The 22,359-nt window shown below is 47.8% G+C and overlaps 1 protein-coding gene across 1 annotated transcript in view; it reads left to right on the forward strand.

Annotated features, from left to right (window-relative positions):
* Window positions 1-22,359, forward strand: part of ADCY9 (adenylate cyclase 9) — a 92,899-nt gene that overhangs the window by 44,451 nt on the left and 26,089 nt on the right. Inside the window, exons 2-5 of the mRNA XM_084270971.1 lie at window positions 3,857-4,029; window positions 10,051-10,155; window positions 14,851-15,068; window positions 20,768-20,870. Coding sequence (XP_084127097.1) covers window positions 3,857-4,029; window positions 10,051-10,155; window positions 14,851-15,068; window positions 20,768-20,870 — 599 coding nt within the window. The remainder of the gene's footprint in view (window positions 1-3,856; window positions 4,030-10,050; window positions 10,156-14,850; window positions 15,069-20,767; window positions 20,871-22,359) is intronic.

Consider the following 22,359-nt stretch of genomic DNA (forward strand, 5'->3'; position numbering starts at 1 on the left):
TATTTTTCAGCATTTATCTGGAATAGACTGGAGGGAAGGGAGCGACTATGAGATTGAGAACGGCAGGAGGGAAAGGAAGGATGAGCTCTGCCTTTGTAGACAGCATTGTGAGCATCTAGCACTTCCTTCACTGCCATGTCTTGAGTTGCATCGTTGCGCAGCAACACACACCCAAAATTGCACCGTGTTTACTGGTTTTCACTTAAAACAGCAGCTCCTCTACTGTTGGCTTATTCATTGAATACCTAATCGATTTAACTGTGTTGCGTGGTGATGTGAATGTTTTTCACTCCCTACACTGTTGGGAAGGAAAATGATGGAGCGTTGATCATACTAATGCACTGGAGAAGTAGAAGGAGGAAGAATATTGTTCTCATGTGGTACATTTCCGTGACACTGATACTGTTCTTTTGAATTAATGACCCTCCTTTTATACTGCAATATGTCAGGCTGCACGTGGGAGTTGCTTTGCAAAGTGTCACAGAATTGCAAGGAATACTACAGCAAATTGAGTTTTCATCTTGTAAGAAGGAATTAATAACAAACAAAGAATTAGGTAGGTGCTATCAGTGAATCCCTGTGAAGAGGAAAGACTTGTACACCTCCTAATTTCCCAAAACTTCCCAAAAATAACCTTTCCTCTTCCTGAGACCCTGCCCTGGCATTCAGCACTAGGTGTAGCCCTGCTTACCCCTCACTAACCGCTTGCCATGATTCTGCAATACACCAGCTTTTCTTTGTCCCATTTCCATTACCTTGCCCAGTGGACATAGCAGGCCTGGGGGACCCAAGGAGGTCATAGAATCATAGAATCCCAGGCTGGTCTGGGTTGGAAGGGACCCCAGGGATCACAGAGCACCAACCCCCTGCCACAGGCAGGGACACCAACCTCCAGGCCTGGAGCTACACAAGGTTGCCCAGGGCCCCAGCCAACCTGGCCTTGAACACCCCCAGGGACGGGGAATCCACTACCTCTCTGGGCAGCCTGTTCCAGCCCCTCACCACTCTTTCTGTAAAAAACTTCCCCCTAATATCTAATCTAAACCTTCCCTCCTTTAGCTTTAGTCCATTCCCCCTTGTCCTGCCATTATCTGCTCTTTTAAAAAGTTGAATCCCCTCCTGCTTATAAGCTCCCTTCAGGGACTGGAAGGCTGCAATGAGGTCCCCCCACAGCCTTCTCTTCTCCAGGCTGAACCAGCCCAGCTCCCTCAGCCTCTCTTTGTAGGGGAGCTGCTCCAGCCCTCTAATCATCCTTGTGGCTCCTCTGAACCCTCTCCAACAGTTCCACATCCTTCTTGTATTGGGGGCCCCAGCTCTGGACACAGGACTCCAGATGGGGCCTCAGGAGGGCAGAGTAGAGAGGGACAATCACCTCCCTGTCCCTGCTGGCCACTCCTCTTCTGATGGAGCCCATAAAGTGATTTTTCTGCCTTTTGGTGCCATTGACCAGCTATTTCAGCCAACTTCAGCAGCACGCAGCGAGTGTGAGTGGCCATTGATGCAAAACATGGCAGTGGAGGACATGGGTTTGCCCCAGGTGGGAAGGATGAGGGGTGGGTTTTGCTTTCAGTTACCCGGGTGCTGCTGCCTTTTCCTTTTTTCCTATGGTGTGGAGTTCAAGCTGGAGATAATTTTACTGTATTCAACAGATTGACAAAGTAATTGTGCTGTGTAGAGCAGTAAGATGTGAAAAGTGCCTTTTCAGAAATACAAAACCTGAAGGAAATATGTTTGTTTAGGAAAAAAATACAGGAATAATGAGTGGTAAAATAATGAGCTTTTAAAAATAGGAGCAGTAAGCTTAATGCTCCAGCTTTCACCCCAGTAAACATACAATTATAAGCTGATTGTGGTGAATTCCTTAAATGACAACCCCCATCAATAGAGGTTTTAAAGAGACAGTTCTACATCTGGAAGCCAGCAGCAGCTCGGGATTTTATTAAGTGGTACAGCCAAATAAACCCCTGCCCTGCTACAAACCATACAAACACAAAGATTGGCTGGAGTTGAACATCTCAAATAGGGGAATGAGTGCTTGGGAGCTTAGAGGGGCTGTGAGAACACCACAGCTTTCCCAGCAGCTTTGGAGCCTGGGGTTGAAATGGTTGATCCAGGGCTTCTGTGTTGGGGTCCAGGTGTTCAGGAGCTTTGGTGGCTGGTGGAATAGATGGAGAAACTACACATTTTGCTGTTAGCATGGCTTGTTTGTATTGGAAAGGTTACAGTGGATGGTGCTACACATTACAGACAAAAAAAGAGGAGGTTTAGAGTATGATTTCTGCCTGTAAAGAAGGTTATGAGAGAATGACTTTATCATAAGGAACAGAAGCCTGTCCTCTTGGGGCTGCAACTTGCCATCACTTTTTCCAGCTTTCATCCTATGGATGGAGGTGATTGACTGTGGCTGATGGCTGTGACCATCATGCACCAGGCCCTGATGGGGTGAGAAGTACCAGGAAAAGGGAAGTGGGGGAGGCACAACTGACCTGAACACAAACCCAGCAGCCACCCCAGGAGCAAGAGGTCGGATGCAGAATCACCGGGGACAGTGGTCTCTGGTATCACAAAACACCGAGTGCTTTCCAGGTCTGCGAGCTGCTGACCTCCACGCTTTTTGGAGCATATCTGTGCTCTTCCTTGCAGAGTGGGAGGTTTCCCACACAGTGGCAATAAAATTAACTCCCTGGGATTCAGAAAGCAGTGTGATTAGTAGCTCCTTCTTACTCTTTGTGCCTAGAAATAACCCAGAACATCGTAACATGAAGTTTTAAGGAAGTAAAATGAGCCCTATTCTAAACGAAATTCAGCTCTTTTATTTTTTGAACAGGTTTTTGATCCAGCTCAGCTTGATACAGCATGGTATTTACCAGCCTGGCCTTTAATATTGGATCTGCTTTCCAATTATGCTTCAATTCATACAACAGTTGCAGGGAGCGTGTGTGGGCGTACGTGAGAGAGAGAGAGAGAGAGAGAGAGATTGATTTTGTTCTTTAAAAATGTGAAGTCTGCACTAACTCTGAAAGCCCATCTGAATTTCTAGTGCTTGAACACTGGTCCCTCCCTCGGCGTGCTCCAGCGTTCAGCGATCCTCACGCTGTCTCTCTGACAGAGCATGAGCTGGGGGAAAGGAAACACGTGGGTGGTTCACAAGTAGGCTACTAACACAGATCCCACAGGCTCAACTCCTGTCCAGGGCTAAAGAGTTAATTAATGTGAGAGCTCAAAGGACAGCTTGGAAGCAAATAAGGTCTTAACTGTATTTTTCAGATGTTTCAACCTGAAGGGAGGTTGTAGAGTGGTGGGCGATGGTCTCTTCAGCCAGGGGACAGGAGATGGGACAAGGGGCAATGGGCTCAAGCTGCCCCAGGGTGGGGTCAGAGCAGATGGGAGGGAAAAGTTCTTCCCTGGCAGAGTTGTCAGGGCCTGGCCCAGGCTGCCCAGGGAGGGTCTGAGTCACCTTCCCTGGGTGTGTTTAACAGAGGGGAGATGAGGTGCTCAGGGATCTGGTTTAGTTTAGGATGGAAATGGTTGGACTTGATGATCCAACCTGATGATTCTGTGAGTGAAAGTGGAATAAAAGTACATGCACATCATTCCTGGTTGTTGTGATTAGAGTAGCCCCTGGTGTCTGGGGCAGCAGATGTTGGGCAAGCCTCATTGCCATCACTTTACTGGAGAATCTTTACCTTCCTCATGCTTGTTCCCAGCCACTGTCTTTGGTTTTTGTGTGCTGGATTCCCAAGCCTTGATGCTGCTTTGATGTTTGCTGTACTTCTTACTGGAGAAACTCAAAATGAGTCTTAGTTTTTTGTCTTTCTGCAGTTCTGACTGTTCCTTTCCCTTTTTTTTTCTGTAGGTTTGAAGACCTATCTGATCTCTGGTCAGAAGGTGAAGGAGCCCCACTGCAGCTGTTCGCAAGCGTTGCTTCCTGGCTTGGAGTCCGGGGATGGAGCCAGGATCCAGGGAGCATCCCCAGCTGAGAGTGCCAGTGACTTGGCAAAAACTCTCAAACATGTAGAGAAACCCAAGGTGAGTTCTTATTTCTGACACAATAGATCCCAAACCACACCAACTGCCCAGAGCTGGGTGGGTGGGGAACCTCATGGGTTTGTTTAGCCACCACTCTGGATACTTGGGTATACGTGTGTGTATATACACGTAGCTTGAGGCTCCAAAACACTGACAAAATAAGATGCTTTGCCAGTTGCTGGGAGTCCCCAGAGTAAAGTGAATGCTTCTTAAACATAGTTTCAAACACTGTTTGCTTTTTTTTTTTTAATAATGTTGGAGAATAACTAATATGCTTTAAGCAGCTGCCATAACTTGTGTAACTTTCTGCTTTTGCTGCTGCTGCTCTTCCTGTGCTGGGCAGGTCAGGTACCTGTGAACCTTTTCATAGAACACACACTGCCACAAAAAGATGACAGAATTGTTTGTGTGGTGAGAGAAGAATGCCCTGGTACGCTGTGAGATTGTGTTTTATCTGCTTGCTCTAGAAACCTATATCTAGAACTGAGGGCAAGGATTTGCACAGCTTCAGCTTAGGGAGAGGATGACATTTTGTTATGTTCACACCTCTCAAAAGATCTCTTGACAAGGAAATCTGTGAAACAATGTGTATTGCTTCTAAGCTTTGCTGTTACTCTCCATCTTCCAGCTCAGAACAGATTTCCCAAACAACAGATGTCTATCCTCTATTTTAATTTGTGCTGAGAGTTCCTTGTCCTGGCTTGCCCGAGCTGGGCATGAGTGTCACAACCAGGGGTGGTATCTGTAGGTCCCTGTCCCCTGCGCTCAGCGTGCTCAGTCCTGAGAGGATCTCTTCACACAGGGTTGAGATGTAGCTGACAGACTTGAAGGGGAGGTGACTTTCATGCTACTCTGCTTTTGCTCTCCGTGTGTTTGCTGTCTGGATTAGGAGAGCACTATGCCCAGGTTTAAGGGTTGAAGTAAACCCACTGCATTGCAAGTGAGAGCAGCAGAAGGCTGGCCTAAAGGTAGGCTCCAAAGCAGAGGGAGCTGCTTAGGGAGCCAGCCAGGACTGTGTGACTACAGAAGGTAGCTGTGGACAGCTCCATCCGTCCCCAGACAATGCACTGTGTTGTCTGACTGTGTCAAAGCTGCTGGTGATGCTTTTCTATTCCTTCTCCCCTCTAAGAAAGAATATATTTGGTATTCCTTGGGCACCAGTTTCCATCTCTCTCTTGTCTGTCGATGAAGGTAGTAGCAAATAAGGTTGGAAAACACATCTCAGAGCAGTTGGTGGGTGTCTGTATAGATAGGCCTGTCCATTCTGTCCAGCACGTGGCCCTGCAGAGGTAGGGATGTGACTGTCAGGAATAGAAACTCCTTTACATCAGGTAGTAAAGGAAGAGGAACTTACCAAGTGGAGCAGTATTGCTGAGCTGCCTGTTGCTGGAGCAGAAGGGAGAGAGGGTGGATGAAGCAAAGCAGTAAATCTAAGGGTGCTGTCCTGAGGGAAAGAGAGCATGCCTTGTTAGTGTCAGGCAGCAGAGCAAGCTGTAACTGGAGGGTGATGAAGCTGCAGCAAAGTGCAGGACTGACCTGGGCACAGATGGGACTTGATAAAATGTGTTACACTTTAACTTCTGGTACTTCTTGTTCAAATGAGCCCAGTCCAGAATTAAATCTGTTGCTCAGTCTCAGCTATGGGGTGTGTTTTCTAACTCATGTGGTGACTCTGCAGCAGGGGAGGTATAGGTGCACCCCCGTTCCTGAACAACCAGCGTGCAATGTGGAGACATGCTGCTGGCCCACCAGGGGCTGATTGCTGCCTGCTCCACAGTTTTCTGCCCTGGGATCATCTTGTTAATTGCTGTTTACATGCTGACTGATGCACAGTGCAGAAGTGCAAACATGGCTATCCAAGTGAAGGGGGACCTAAAAGAAGCTGCTTCAGAAAAAGCATCTAGGACAAGTGCCAGTTTGGTTTCAGTCTTGATACCCTGTGTGCTGCTGTGCTAAAGCTGCTGCCTCGAGCTCACGCTTACCTGGGTTGTTTGTTCATCCCTGTGAATGCTGCAGGTTTGGCCAGTGGTTTCCTAAGCAGCCTCACAACTCAGAAAATACTGTGCCTGTCTTGCCCAAGGTACACGGATGTCCCTCTCTACTCTGCCCTCGTGAGGCCCCAGCTGGAGTCCTGTGTCCAGAGCTGGGGCTCCCAATACAAGAAGGATGTGGAACTGTTGGAGAGGGGTCAGAGGAGCCACAAGGATGATTAGACGGCTGGAGCAGCTCCCCTACAAAGAGAGGCTGAGGGAACTGGGCTTGTTCAGCCTGGAGAAAGGAAGGCTGTGGGGGGACCTCATTGCAGCCTTCCAGTCCCTGAAGGGAGCTTATAGGCAGGAGGGGATTCAACTTTTTAAAAGAGCAGATAATGGCAGGACAAGGGGGAATGGACTAAAGCTAAAGGAGGGAAGGTTTAGGTTAGATATTAGGGGGAAGTTTTTTTACAGAAAGAGTGGTGAGGGGCTGGAACAGGCTGCCCAGAGAGGTAGTGGATTCCCCGTCCCTGGAGGTGTTCAAGGCCAGGTGGGATGGGGCCCTGGGCAACCTTGTGTAGCTCCAGGCCTGGAGGTTGGTGGCCCTGCCTGTGGCAGGGGAGGTGGAGCTCTATGATCCTTGGGGTCCCTTCCAACCCAGACCATTCTATGATTCTACGATTCTATGAGTGGGTTTTGAATGACCCCAAAGTCAGCTTTCCCCACGCTCTGATAACACAAGCCTCAAACTGTGTCAGAACACGTGTAGTGCAGTGATGATGAAATTCTGAGGATGCTGAGCACTTACAGGGCACGTTTTTAAGTAGTTGCAGCATAGGAGAGCCAGGTGTGCTTGGTTCTCACAGCATGGCTAGGTTCAGCTCTTCCAGACCCCACAGCACTTTCAAGTGTCAGGGTACACCAGGTACACCAGCCTCTCTGCTGGGTTAGTCTGTTACTGGGGTGAGGTCTCAGGGAATGGTTCTTTTCCTGGCCATGCTAGGGTAGGTCTTACAGTGTTAAATAAATAAATATCACAGATACACAGAATCATAGGGGTTGGAAGGGCACTCCAGAGCCCATCAAGTCCGACCCTCTGCCAAAGCAAGGTCCCTGAGACAGGTCGCACAGGTCAGTGTCCGGATGGGGCTGGAATCTCTCCAGAGATGGAGACTCCACACCCTCTGGGCAGCCTGTCCCAGGGCTCCCTCACCCTCTCTGGGGAAAAGTTCTTCCCCATGTTGGTGTGGAACTCCCTGTGCTCCAACTTGCAGCCATTGCCCCTTGTCCTGTCCCCACAGACACTGAGAAGAGGCTGACCATTTGCCTCTGTGTCCCACACTTCAGATATTGATAACCATTGATCAGATCTTCTCTCAGTCTTCGTTTCTCAAGGCTGAACAGCCCCAGTTCTTTCAGCCTATCCCCATAGGAGAAATGCTCCAGTCCAATATATTTCTGTCTTTAAAAATCCCCACGAAGAACAGCTGAGCAATTTATTCACAGATCATGCACAATTTTTGCAAAGGAGTGGGTTTCTTTTTTACAGGTTTGGGGGTTTTTTGCTGGTGTGTTTTTTTTCTTCAAGCCCACAGCTTGCTGGTAGGGTCTGGAGATAATAATTTGCAAAAGAATCATGACTTACACACCAACTGTTTTAAATACAAAGCTGTAAACAGTGTCAGTGTAGGAGGAGATGACTCCAGCTCTGCAAGAGAGACCAAGTAGGAGGGGCGAAATGACAGGCGAGTTGGAGTGTTGCTGTTTGAAAGGGGCCATGTTGGATGCAAAGGATGACTTTGACATTTGGGGCTTGAACAGATGTTCCAGCAGGGATGATATGTCAGGGAAAGCCAGGAAGCAGAGTGCAACAGCAATTGATCCCTGAAAGGAATTGGTTTCTTCTCTCCTTCAGTGTATCAGTATCAATAAAATGTTTGTACATAATTAAACTGGTGAGGACAGAGGCTAAAAACAAGTAAATCTTCAGTAGGAACTGACTTTTTGAATGAAAACACTGGAACTTGCTGAGCCGGTTTTGGTCTCAGTTTATTTTCCCTGTTGTGTTTTATAAAATCCCTGACTTGACTGGGAATTGAGCTGTTGTAGAAACGTTTTAATCCCCTCTTGGTATGAACACAGAAAGTCCTTCTGCTTGTCTTGGTGTCTGCAGAAAGCACATTGGTGTATTATTCATGGGGCTGAGGCCACAGCCACATCCAGCGTGTGCACTGAGTGGCTGCAACAGGGAGTGAAGTTAATGGGGGACCTCATTGCAGCCTTCCAGTCCCTGAAGGGAGCAGAGAAACAGGAGGGGAATCAACTTTTAAAAAGGGTAGATAATGGGGAATGGATTAAAGCTAAAGGAAAGAAGGTTTAAATTAGGTATTAGGGGGAAGTTTTTTCCAGAGAGTGTGGTGAGGGGCTGGAACAAGCTGCCCAGAGAGGGGGTGGGTGCCCCGTCCCTGGGGGTGTTCAAGGCCAGGTTGGATGTGGCCCTGGGCAACCTTGTGTAGCTCCAGGCCTGGAGGTTGGTGGCCCTGCCTGTGGCAGGGGGTTGGAGCTCTGTGATCCCTGGGGTCCCTTCCAACCCAGACCAGTTTGGGATTCTATGACTTGAGCACATGGGGTAAGCCAGGTGGACTTCTGCCTTTTCACAAAAGGTCGGGCTCCTTCCCTGAGGCTTTTTGTCTTCTGATTGAACCCCAGTAGCTGAACATTTGAGGTGGTCTTGCTGGGTTACGAGCTGGATCAAACGGGAGGGGTTTTTCTTTAATTTTGATGTTAGAGGTGTATATTTTTGCTAAGCAGCTAATGCTCTGGGTGTGTGGCTGCTCCAGACCTGCTGGTGTTGGTTCAGACTGTGCAGGTTCAGAGCTGGACATGACTTGCCAGGTGGGGAAACAGGCGGTGATTCGGTGTTCCCAGAGAGGGGCTCGGGTGGACAGGCAGCTCTGCAAAGACTCACACGCTGGTCTCTGAAATACAGGGTGAATTTGAAGGCAGAAGGTGCTGTGGGTTTGGGCCAGGAGTATGATTGACTAGAGAGGTTGAATGAGTCCAGACTGAGCAGATAAATGGATGTGGGATGCTGAGTTTGGGACAAATGGCTCCAGTTGCTGCTTGGAAAATTTATCAAGATGTTTAGTGGATCACGTACTGCCAGTTAGTATGTACTTGCTGGGTCCAGTACTGGTGTCTCCATAGCTGTGAGTAGCCTTTTTGCAAGCTGGGTAACAGGAAACCATCTCCAGAGCCATAGGAATCAGACACGGGCTCCCTGTGCTGCAGCATCCTGCCTGTGTGTGGCTGGGGCTGGAGAAAAGCACCGAGGACCTGGAAGATACAGAGAGGTGCCTAATTCCAGTTAAGAAAAGCCCAAGGGCTCAGATTGTTTTAAAAGCTGAAGTGTTACATTTTAGGTTGCTTCCCTGAAACTATTGCAGCTCTTGGTTCTGCTTCCCTTGTTTCCTGTGACATTTGCTGGGTGTTTGGCTTCATTGGTGTGCAGTCACTGAAGCTCCACGCTGCTGCTGTCGAATGTTACATGAGAAAGTTTTTCCCTTTATTAGTTTCAGATTTGCTGCTTTCCATTTCTCTGTGGTGATCCGAATGCGTTGTGGTGTTTTGAGCCTTGTGTGTTTTAAATGGTGCTGTGTTTTGTGCTAAGTCTTTGCTCATAATGCCATTCAGATCCTTTTACAGACCGTTTTTAAGCAAAAAAAAATTGCACTTCTCTCTCACTGAAGAGTATTCTGTTCTTCTTGGGGAGGCCTTTCCCCAGCGTGCAGCGATTACAGTGTATCTGTGATCTCACACTCTTAAAGCATTCCTGGATTCGATTTAGCTTCAGTAAACAGAAAATCTGTGATTTATTTTTGAAACAGTGCATTCTGTTCCAGTCAAATTCTGCTCCCTGCTTCCCAATCTGTAGCTTTGTTTATCTTTTAGCCATGCTGCAAGTATACAAGTGGACTGAATTATAAATTGCATAATGCTACGAGGACACCAGAACGTTCCTGGCTAAAATTTCTTTGTCTCATTGCAGCCTTGCCCTTCATGTAGTACCACCCTTGCTCCCCACTGCGATGTCAGCGTAGAGGAAGGAGCTATCCAAAATGGTTGTCAGGATGAGCATAAAAACAGTACGAAGGTAATCTCAGTATCATGTTATTCCTCCTTTCCCCTTATATCTCTGCTTCAATTGGCTTTCTCATGTTTGTATCCCTCTTCCTCTATCCGAGCTCTTAAGCAGCAGAGCCAGTTTTGATTTGGAGCAGTTGCTTCTGGAATGCAGTTAACACACACACAGTCCCCCCAAGTTTTCAAAATGATTAGTAATCTTATGGGCCCGCTTTGATTCTGAGAAGACCTTAAAATTTGGACTCTTTACATTTTACTCAGGTTGCCCAAAGAAAATGCTACTACCCCACTCTCCATCCCTTACACCAGGCTGGCTGTGTGTCCCCTGGCCACAAGTTACCCCCAGCTCTTCCCAACGTCGTTCTGCACCGTAGCTTTAAGCCAAGACAGGGCAGAGTCATTCCTGTGAACTTCACAGTATCTAAATCAGCTCACATCCTTTTTCTGACTGACAAATAACAGCATCTTACGAGCTCAGCGAGCTGCTGCCAGCGTTGCTTTCCTTGCCTGTTGCTTGGATTCCCTCTGCAGCCGCCAACATTCCCTGCACTACCAGGCATTGCCTGCTTGTCTTGTCTGTGCCCTTCATAGCTTTTCTGCTCTGCCTGTCGCTTCTCACTCCTTCCTGAATTAAGCTCCTGCCTAAATGCACACCACAGACCAGTGCTCATCACCTGACTTTTCTACTTACAGATGTTTAATGCTTTCCCTTCCTGGGGGGAAGCACACTCAGAGATAGCTCTCTTGCTTTTTTCCATCACATCTGTCTTTACAACTCATCTTGCATACAGAACTAATGGAAAAACTTACCAACATTTGTGCTACTGACAAGCAACTACAATAATCACAGAATCACAGGGCTGGAAAAGACCTTTAAGATCATCAAGTCCAACCATTCCCATCCTAAGCTAAACCAGATCCCTGAGCACCTCATCTCCCCTCTGTTAAACACACCCAGGGAAGGGGACTCAGCCCCTCCCTGGGCAGCCTGGGCCAGGCCCTGACAACTCTGCCAGGGAAGAACTTTTCCCTCCCATCTGCTCTGCCCCTGCCCTGGGGCAGCTTGAGCCCATTGCCCCTTGTCCCATCTCCTGTCCCCTGGCTGAAGAGACCATCACCCACCTCTCTGCACCCTCCTGTCAGGTCAGTGGAGGTGGGGAGAAGGTCTCCCCTCAGCCTCCTCTTCTCCAGGCTGAACACCCCCAGCTCCCTCAGCTGCTCCTCAGAGGATTTGCCCTCCAATGCGTGTTTGTCCCTCTGCCCTCGGCCTGTATTTGACCTGATGTCTCTTATGCTTCAGTTGTAAGCTCAGAAGTGGGGTCTGCCTTGCTGGGCTGCAGTGCTTTGTAACACAGGAGCCTGTGCTCTGTGCCAGGGTTCCTAGGAAACCGCCTAGGACAAGAAATAAAATAATCCCAAGGGAGATGGAGCAGAGTGGCCGGCAAGTCCTGATCTCGGAACAGTGCGAGGTCTTTAAGGCAGAACACACGGTGGGAGCTGTGCACAGGCTGACAGGATGGTATGTGAGAGATGCCTCTTCCCCAGGCTGCCTCTCCCACGTTGCAGGATCTCCAGGAACCGACTGCAGACAGACATTTTCCTTCAGCACCAGTCGCCCCGTGTCCCATGTTGTCTTCATCGCACTGTCCTACTGCAGCTGTAATGCCCTCACCTGTGTTAATCATCTATCCCTGCATGATGGGGGGCTGTGCAGAGCTGAATATAATGTCTCATTTCCCTGGAAGAAGCATGCAAGTGGAGACCAAAATGAGTGTCCTCTGATTTGGTTTAGTTATCACCAAGTCAAAAATGGGGCTGGATAAGTGGCTACCAGTAACTCTGGGCTGCCTGCTCACCTGAAAGCTTGAAGAACAGCTACATACACAAAATTGCTGTGGCACTTGATCTCCAAATCTCCTCTGCACCACAGTTTCTTGAGAAGAAGGGCCATAAGCTCCCTCTGCCCATCTCTGGAGGCTGTTCCCTGTGCTTGGCCCTGCAGTACTCTTGTCCCCCATCTTTAGGGAACGTTAATGATGGTAACAGTGTCCTTGGAGCTTCGTGGGTCCCAGCAGGCTTCAAATCCTCCTTGTCTCTTGATGAGAGGAAACTGTCACCTGGTACATCAGATCTCTGAGTGCTCAATAAAAACCAACCCGCACAGCCTGTTGCCATCAGAAACCACAGTAACACTGGAGCTAACAGCATTTAATAAACAGGGATTTTCTCCTTACACACAAGCCATTTCACACCCTAATCCCCTTCTGTTAAGATTAACATAGTAGAGACAGCACAGGAAAACCTTGAGCTGAATGAGGGGAAGAATTTTCTTAGGGATTTGAGCCTTTGCCAAGGAGCTAAAGAGAAAAGGCCAAGAGAAGTCCATGCTGACCTTCTCTGAAAGAGCAGAAATTTTTGCTGCATTCTTCAGATGAACTTGAAGAGCGGGCAGAGAAAGCAAACAGTGCACAGGAGTTCATATCTTTTATTTGAGCTCATAGCAAAAATTGTGTTCTCTCAGATACGGCCTTTCATGTAATGACATCTGCAAGGCTGAGAAGGAGGAGAAAGAAAATAAAATAAAGGAGATTACTCTGACCTTCATGGTGGTTTGGGGGGGCTTTTTGTTTTGGTTTGGTCTCTTTAAGGCTCAACTTGTTGTGGGAGGTGCTCTGAGCAAATACAATCTTTAGCATAAATTAAACATAACAGCAAAGAATGAAAACCCATCACTTCTTGGGCAGTTGTCTTTGGTTTGCCTTGCTTAGCACTCCTCATCCCAAAGCCAGAGAAGCTACCCTGACACTGTGGTACAACTTGTGCCCATAGCCTTGTGCCACCCTGGTAGGCTAGATAACCTGCTAGGGTTACAGGAGGACTTGCTTGGAAGCTACTGAATGTTTTTCCTAAGAAAACGAACTGGTGACCTTTTTATGTGTGAAATTCTCATGCCTCTGGCTTACCAGAAGAGTGCCCTTCTGTCATATGCAAGTACCTCTCTGGTGCAAGAGGTTTGTCTCTGCTTCTGCTGAGATACATGTTGCTGAAATCACCTTTCTCTTCTGTTGATTACGTTCTTCAGCAAAACATTGGCATCACACCAAGGCAACTCCTAGCTTTCCTATTCGACTTCATTAGCTGTTGTCACTGGGCTGTGAACACCTGCATGCTGCCAAACCGCCTGTTGTGAGCAGGAGAAGACACAGGACTGGGAATCCTTTCATCTCCTGGCTCCCAGCACACAGCTCTAGGGGCTCACACCTCCATCCAGTCAGCCCACAGGGTGGGGACCCTGCGTCCCTCCCAGGCAGGAGGAAGGGGAAGCAGAGCCCATCTCCCTCCTGTGTTTCCTGTAGCTCCAGGGAACCATTCCAACACACCTTGTGATGACTTTAGCTCTTGAGGTTTTGGCAGCAACAGGGAGTCAGGCCTGTGTGCTTTCTGACTCTTCCCTGCACAAGGGTTCTCTGGCTGCTCCACTGGTTTTGTATCCCCACTGGTTGTGTCTGCAGCTTTAATTACACCTGCCTGTGCTTGTGTGCCACACTTGCTTCAGAGGGCTGATACACCAGGAGATTGAATTAATTTTGCATGGGCAGCCAGAAACAGGATATTTCTTAACTTTAACTAAGTTGCTTCTACAATCAAAGTGACATATTTCAGCGCGTGGTTGGGGTGCTGATGATATTTATGGTATTTATTTATGGTCACTGTGGTGGCATCCAAGAATAGTCTTCTGGAGGAGCTTGTCAGTGCTGTGCTGACTGCTGAACGGGCAGGAGAGAAGAAACTTCTGTCATGAGTGGGTTTCAGGATGAGGATAAATGATACGTGATAAACGATAAGACATGGAGGGGGGGGATGAGTGTTCAGATATGCCAAGTTTGATAGATGTTTGCATTTGAAAATGATCCTGCCTAACTGCAGTTCATTTTCCTTCTAACCATATTTAGCTGATCAGTTGGGGTTTTTTTAATTGCTTCAGTGCATGTTCACCTAGGTCAAAGAAAAGCTAAAAGAAGGAACTTTGGGGTCTGTGAAAACAGTGTGAACAGTGTAATTTTCAGCTGAAGGTAATTTGTCTTCTCAAGTAAACAGAAGCAGAATTGAGAACACTGGGTATGTAAGTGGTGTTGCAAACTGGTGTCAGAGTCTCAGAATGCAGCATTAGCTAATGCAAAGGCAAAAGAAAGCCTGAGAGAAATACATCTTAGTGAAGAAACCATAGTTTAACCTGTTGGCTAACTTTGTAGGATGATGAGGTGAACAGAAGGACTGTTGCCATAGGTAGGAGAAAGGGGAAAGCTCCATCTGGGAAAGCAGCAGGGCTGTGGTCGTCAGCAAGGACTTGCAGAGAAAGGTAGCACCAGTGAAGTAGGGATTCAGAAAGCTGATTAGAAGAATCTTGACCTCAAGATGAGTGAATGAAATTTGGGCTTGTGGTTGGTCTTCGTTGCATGTGTGCTTTGTTTTCTACTCCTTGAGAGCTTGGTATGCAAAAAGCCAAAGGCTGACACCTAAATAAGCTTGTGCCTGTGGAAGGTGGGAATGACTTCAAGGCAGGTGGGGTTGGGTCTTAGATGGGATCAGAAAAATCTCAGTGTGTTGAGGAAGGAACTTCTTTCAACTTCTGCTCCATGAAATCCCTCCTGTCTGCGTTCTCAGCCACTGATGGTCCCCGTGTATGTTTTGCTTTGTCCTTCAGGCTTCAGGAGGGCACAGTCCAAAGACTCAAAATGGACTTTTGAGTCCTCCACAGGAAGAAAAGCTCAGCAACAGTCAAACTTCGCTCTATGAAATGTTGCAAGAGAAAGGAAGGTGGGGCGGAGTGAGCCTGGATCAGTCGGCTCTCCTTCCTTTGAGGTTCAAAAACATCAGAGAGAAGACTGATGCTCACTTTGTGGATGTGATTAAAGAAGACAGGTAAGGAAAACCAAGCTGCACAGTGTAAAATTGTATAAGGGAGAGAAGGCATTAACAGGGGTCCTGTGTCTTTAATCGTTACTTCTGTGGGTTTTGTCTAATGTCGCTAATTACTGTTAATGTTTAACGTGGTGTAGTTTCCTGATCTTGGTCTGTATTCTGTTTAAACTGCAATAGGAACTTAATGTCATAGAATCATAGACTGGGCTGGGTTGGAAGGGACCCCAGGGATCACAGAGCTCCAACCACCCTGCCACAGGCAGGGCCACCAACCTCCAGGCCTTGGAGCTACACAAGGTTGCCCAGGGCCCCATCCAACCTGGCCTTGAACATCCCCAGGGTTGGGGCACCCACCCCCTCTCTGGGCAGCCTGTTCCAGCCCCTCACCACTCTCTCTGTAAAAAACTTCCTCCTAATACCTAACTTAAACCTTCCTTCCTTTAGCTTTAATCCATTCCCCCTTGTCCTGCCATTATCTACCCTTTGAAAAAGTGTCAGAAGCATTCTGCTCAGGAATTCATTAAGCTGGGGGTTTCATCCTTTCCATGGTGAAGAGTTGTTCTTGAAGTCAAGTCGAGCTCTTCTCTTTTCATTCTGATGTCCCCTTAATGCACATTCCTCTGCAGTGACATCTAACTCTGAACCACAAAACTCACGTTTTCCTGTAGCAAAAGAACCACATCTGATAATACTGTCTGACTGACTAGTGTCCAGAAATCATGCTGGGCTTAGAAGGAAAATTAGTAGGATTGAATTCTCATGGACCCTACTACCTACCTACAGCGTTCTGCACAGCTAGCCTCTCTCTCTGATTCGAGCCAACCCCTTTGTTTTGGGCAGAGGGAAGTATGTTCTCTGAAATTCAGGGGCATGTGGTTTTTGTGACCACACAACCGTATCTCCCTTATTATTGCAGTGACCTGACTGGATCAGCTAAACAGATAACTGGAGTTTGCTATTATTTATGGCTATTCTTAGTTTTGCCTCATTGCTTTCACTCAGATTAGGGGTATTTTATCTAAATACCCTTGAAATTCTAAGCTCAGATAGACTCCTGCCTGCCTGGAGCAGGGACACTGTCGTCTTAACTGAAAACACGACTAAAGCAGGGAGAAGTGAGAAGCAAGGATACCAGTCCTTCTCCACATTCTTTTCAGATTACCTTTCTCCTGTGGCCAACTTCATTTAAAATTTAGGTTCTTTTTTGGTTGGGTTGTTTTTTTTTCCTTCCTCTGTGTGCAGTCTGAATAGGTGTTTAGCTGATATTTTTAAATATTAGAAGACAGAAGGATTGGGGAAGTCCAAATCTTGCTGGAAATCAGCAAGAACAAATTGGCTTTTTTGTTTAAAATGTAGCTAACATGCTGCAAACCTTTATGTTCTAGGAGTAGCTTAATTTATGCCCTTGGTTTGCTGCAGATACCCAACCCAAGCTCTTGTACTCCTGGAGCTTTCCTCCTCCACTTACCAAATGGTTAGTTCTTTCTGATTCGGAATTAGGAAAAAGTAGGACTGCAATTTGACATCAGTCAAAGCCTAAGCTTTTCTTTTTGGGTCTCAATTAAATATCATCGTTACCATATTAAGTGGGCCATTTCTTGTTGCCAGGGAAACTTCTCTGCTGAGTTCAGTTCATGTAAACATAACTTTCCCAAAATAATCTTCCGATTAATTAGGGCTGTGCGGGATGGCTTCAGCCTACCCTTCCACATTAGTCCTTCTTCCCATTTCTCAATGGGAAGTTGCATGTAATAAGTCATGTTCAAAACATGCTCCATTCCCCCCTGGGAAACACAACCCATCGTGTGAGCTTCCCCTGGCCCTGGGCAGTGATGCCCAAGCTGGGTTCTGATCCATGCAAATGAATCACATGGGTTTCCTTACGACTGGGAAGAGCTAAACATGCCCTGGGGAGGATTCAGGAGCCCCTGCCCAGGGCTAGCTAGGGGGAAGTGCTGGATGCTGGGGGTATTTTTCATTTCCCAGCCACTTTCTGGAGTTCAGTTGTGTGGCTGAGCGTCTCAGGAGTGACTGGTGGTCTCTCTGTGTGTCTCAGAGCGGGGATCTCAGCACAGTTCCAGTTGTCTCTAAATACAACAGTGATTAATCCCATGTTAGTGTGGCATGTTTGTATTACTGTATTATACAGGAACCCTTTTTGTACAAATTACTGGTTTGCAGCTTCTTTCAACTCAGTTACACACCTCTGGCAACCAGTGGACAGTTGGAGCTCTGAGCCAGGCTTTACTACAACCACTATTACACCATGCTTTGCTCACTGTATTCTACAGGTTGCCCCATATTTTACAAGAAACTAGAGTGTAGAAGTACAGAATGTGTAACTGCACTGTGGATACCCTCAAAGGATCCTCACTTTTTAGATTTTTATTTCCACAAAGAATTACATATTCCTTAGGTTGTAAACCTTTTGAAGCACCACAAACGAGTGCTCATGAGGACAATACTTAAAGGGATCTCTTCAGACTTAGAGCAGACTCCCAGGGAAATAGGGAGCCCCCCAGAAGGTGGGTCCTGTGCAGCCCTTCACACCCCCCTTGTGTCCGTTTCCCATTTAAATACTGTTTAGAATATGTTTTGTTTCTTTCATCTCCCATTTCCCAGTGTGGCTGGATCCAGGGAGAACAGAAATTTCACAGACTCCCAGGGGTTGGAAGGGACCCCCAGAGCCCATGGGGTCCAACCCCCTGCCAAAGCAGCTCCCCAGCTCATATTGCACAGGGCGGCGTCCAGACGGGGCTGGAATCTCTCCAGAGATGGAGACTCCACACCCCCTGGGCAGCCTGTCCCAGGGCTCCCTCACCCTCCCTGGGGAAAAGTTCTTCCCCATGTTGCTGTGGAACTCCCTGTGCTCCAACTTGCAGCCATTGCCCCTTGTCCTGTCCCCACAGACACTGAAAAGGGGCTGCCCATTTCCCCTGCATCCCATCCTTCAGATATTGATAAACATTAATCAGGTCCCCCCTTAGTCTTCTTTTCCCCAGGCTGAACAGCCCCAGCTCACTCAGCCTTTCCTCACAGGGGAGATGCCTCAGGCCCTTCATCATCTCTGTAGCCTCCTCTGGACTCTCTCCAGGAGATCCCTGTCGTTTTTATCCCAGGGAGCCCAGAACTGGACACAACACTCCAGGTGGGGCCTGAGCAGGGAAACTGGTGCTGGGGAGTCACAGCACCTCCTGGGAAGCAGGTTATGTACTTGATTCTGTTCAGGCAACTACTTTGAGATACATGACTGTTGACATGGAACTGCACTGGTGTGGTACAGCTGGCTGACATCAAAAATGATGCCTCTGCCCCGATTTCATCATGTTACACCTTTTTGTGCTGGGCAGGCAAACTGGATTGTTCTTCCTACATCCTTAGGTCATCACAGCTCCAGTGCAACATCCCCATATGCTGTTGAGCTTCCCTGCAGGAAGAATATCAATTCAACAATAGTTTAAAAAAACCCAACCAAAAAAACCTTCTTGCAAAATTCATATTGTAGGTTGTGTTTAGAAACCTCTAAGAGAGGTGAGGGACAGAAGACAAGGAAGAATGAAGGAGAGAAGAGCAACACAAGGGAACATGTCCTGTCATTCTTTTGGAGTCTCTGATGTTTTTATATTAGACAAGACCAGAATGTTTATAGCTTGTAAAGTATTTGCCATGTTCATGGTTGAAGGTCTTTGTCTTCTAAAGCTTCAGTCTAGGAATGTGTGTTTGGTTTTGCATCTCAAGAAAAAAAATGCTTCCCACATGGCATCTTGTGCTACAGAGCTTGTACTCCAAAATAGCCTCATTACCAGGGGTCCAAAAGGAGCCACAAATCAAGAAGAAACAAAAAAGGATTCAAGCACAGATGAGCTCTGTAGAACCTTCCAGTTCTTCATCTGCCTGGGATTTGATCTTGTGTATCTCTGTGGTTTGTGCTGACAAGTTCTCAACTGCAGGACAGTCCCGTGTAATCACCGTTTCCGTGCTGCGGTTCTCAAGGCAGGAGTAGCACCTGGGAAGAAGCTGCCCCATTTCACATCCTACAGCGATTTAAAACCAGTTAGGTCACTGCAAGTAGCAAGTTGCTTCAAAAGGAAAGGAGGTTTATGGCAAGAGCCTGTATGCTGAAGCCTCAGGTGGGGCCTGCACACGAGAGGGTGACAGGCTGCCCCAGCAGTGAGTAGCATGAGCAGTCGTGGCCACACGCTGTGGCCACCGGGCACAAAGCTCTCTGGCCTCTCTCAGTCAAGCCCCTTCAGCCCTTTGACACCTGCTAGAGAAAGAAGGGGTCTGCAGATCAAATGCCACAGGTGTCACTATAAACTTCTTTCCTAATCCTCTTACAACTAATGTAAAACTCCAATCAGGTGGTATTTTGCTCCAGGGAGTGGGGAATAGTAACAACTCCTTATCGGTTGAGGCCTCTTCTATATTTGGGTTTGGCTGGGTTCTTTCCCTGCACCTGATGCTGGAAGATAAGGTGGAGGAGAGCATAAACACCCTCTGGTTGATGTTGCCTCCTGGTTTCTTAGTCCTAATGAGCCAAGTTCTGTTTCAGAGGTAAATGTGACCTATCCGTGTCCTCAGGTTCCGCTTCTCTGCAGCCCAGATTGTTCCAGGAATGTTCCCACTTGAGTGACTGAGTTATTTTAGTGCCTCTGAAACAACAAGAAAGTGCTGTTTTCTAAAAGGGACAGCTTGGTGGTTTGTTTGCCCTAACTAGTTGTCTCCTTTGTCACCCTTGGCTTGCTTTGAGTGGTAGCATTCCACTTAAGACAGAAATGTTCCGCAGCCACGTGGCTCCTGAGGTTGTGCCTTTCCTCTTGTTAACTTTCCTCTGTGCTAGCTTTTATATGTGTCTGTATCTATATACACGTGTATCTGTGGTTGTCTGCAGTTCCAGCTGTTGAGTTTCTGGAAGGAATCACAGAATCACAGGGCTGGAAAAGACCTTTAAGATCATCAAGTCCAACCGCTCCCGTCCTAAGCTAAACCAGATCCCTGAGCACCTCATCTCCCCTCTGTTAAACACACCCAGGGAAGGGGACTCAGCCCCTCCCTGGGCAGCCTGGGCCAGGCCCTGACAACTCTGCCAGGGAAGAACTTTTCACTCCATCTGCTCTGACCCTGCCCTGGCGCAGCTTGAGCCCATTGCCCCTTGTCCCACCTCCTGTCCCCTGGCTGGAGAGACCATCACCCACCTCTCTGCACCCTCCTGGCAGGGCAGGGGAGGTGGGGAGAAGGTCTCCCCTCAGCCTCCTCTTCTCCAGGCTGAACACCCCCAGCTCCCTCAGCTGCTTCTCAGAGGATTTGCCCTCCAGCCCCTTCCCCAGCCTGGTTGCCCTTCTCTGGACTCGCTCCAGGACCTCAATGTCCTTCTGATGGTGAGGAGCCCAGAACTGGACCCAGCACTCAAGGTGCAGCCTCAGCAGTGCCCAGTACGGGGGCACAATCACTTCCCAAGGACTTGTATGTCTCTTCCTGAAAGTGTAAAAGTTCTATAAAATCTTTTATCTGTCATGGTTTTGTAAAGTGTTTCCTTGGGGTGATGTGGAGGAGGGGGTACCTTGGTGACCGAGAGCAAGGAAAAGCTACAGGAACTTCAGAGCCAAGCGCCAGCGTCCCTAGAAACAGAAGGTGTGGAATGGGGCCCTCTGTGAGAGTTACAGCTGAATATACTGAGTTGTCTTTTCTCTTCCTTTTAGCCTGATGAAGGACTACTTCTTTAAACCACCTATTAACAAGCTGAGCCTGAACTTCTTGGATCAGGATTTGGAGATGGCCTACAGGACCAGCTATCAGGAGGAGGTGTGTTTCTCCTGGGGTTGATCTGTGAAAGCATCTGTCTGTTTTTAACACAGTTCCTTGCAGTCGATGACAGGGGTCATGAAATGTCACATGTGATTTGCTGCTTGGGATTGCTGCCTCTGCAAACTGGCTCACTTCATCTTACCTGTCTGGCGCCGTGCCCTGAGCCTACTCCAAGCTTTAGGCTGGAAGTATGTTTTCACACTCCACCAAGACACTCTAGGAACCTCTCACCTGCCTTTCCTCCTTCTTTTGGGTTAATGTTTTAAGGCTTTAGGCAAGCCAGAATGCCACGTGAAGATGAGTAAGGGACCAGATGCTCCTTTCTCTCATCAGGTACCCTAACTATGAGAATGGGAACCTTGAATTTGAGTCTTGTTCATGTCACAGCCTCATGGTTTTCCCTGTGGAACCCAAACCTGCTCTGAACTCAGATGTCCCAAGTTGTGTGCTGCATTCAGAAACAGGCAGTTCTAAACACTGGGGAGTGTGAGGACCAGTGAGTAAATTGTGATGAACTCTGTGCCTCCTTCAGAGTTCTGCACTGAGTGTAAGAAGTCCTCAATGCCCTTGGGGATTAATAGTGTTGTAGGCTTTCTTTGCCCATAGCTGCTCCTGCCTGGTTGGTATGTACTGGATGTTTGAAGCTCACATTAGGTGTCAGCTCTAACTGAGGCTGCACTTCCAAAGTAGATAGAAAGTTGCTGCCAGAAGAGGGCAATTCCTCTCCCCTTCTCATTCCTACTCCTCCCTGCTCCTTCTCATAGCTCTGGTGCTTAATAGGCTTCCCTGCTGAGAGCCAGTTCATTTTACTAACCTAGCATCAAATACTCATGTTTTGGTTTTCTGTTTGGGGCTTTTTTGTCTTTTTGTTTCTGCTTGGGTCTGTTTCCCACTGTACTGAACCAGCAGCTCACAGAGAGGTTGGCAAGTTCCAGAGCCAGCGCAGGGGAAGTGTCTGGCAGCAGGAAGGGGAATGGGCATTGAGCTATGGGTTGGGGCCATCCATCTGGCACAGTTGTGTCGTGATAAATGGTGTTCATTTCTTCCCAGTACGTCCTACATCCAAGGGCAGGTGGGATTTCTGCTCCTGGTGCTTGTTGCTTTCTGATTTGGGCAGCAGTGTCACATTGTCCTTAGCCATAGCTCCTCTTTGCTTGGTTTCACATGTTTACAATGCGACCTGACTTACTTCTTTAACAAAGAAGTTGTGTTGCAGTTCAGTTTCTTCACGTGGTTCAGGAACTCTGTACTCATCCCCCAGCACCATGTCCCAGTGATATCCCTGAATAAACCTCATGGAGCAACCATGGGGAGAAGCTTCTCATGGGACACAGCCTGCAAAATGTGCACCACCTGTGCAGAAACTACACAGAAAATAGTAAACCAGGATCTTTCTTATAGAAAGATTGAAAAGAGAAGCAAAGCAGTGATCACAGATTGACCTGGTAATGTGGGCATACACAGAAGGAGCAGGAATATGGGCTGT

Source organism: Gallinula chloropus (genome assembly GCF_964237585.1).
Source record: "Gallinula chloropus genome assembly, chromosome: 15".
Taxonomy (NCBI): domain Eukaryota; kingdom Metazoa; phylum Chordata; class Aves; order Gruiformes; family Rallidae; genus Gallinula; species Gallinula chloropus.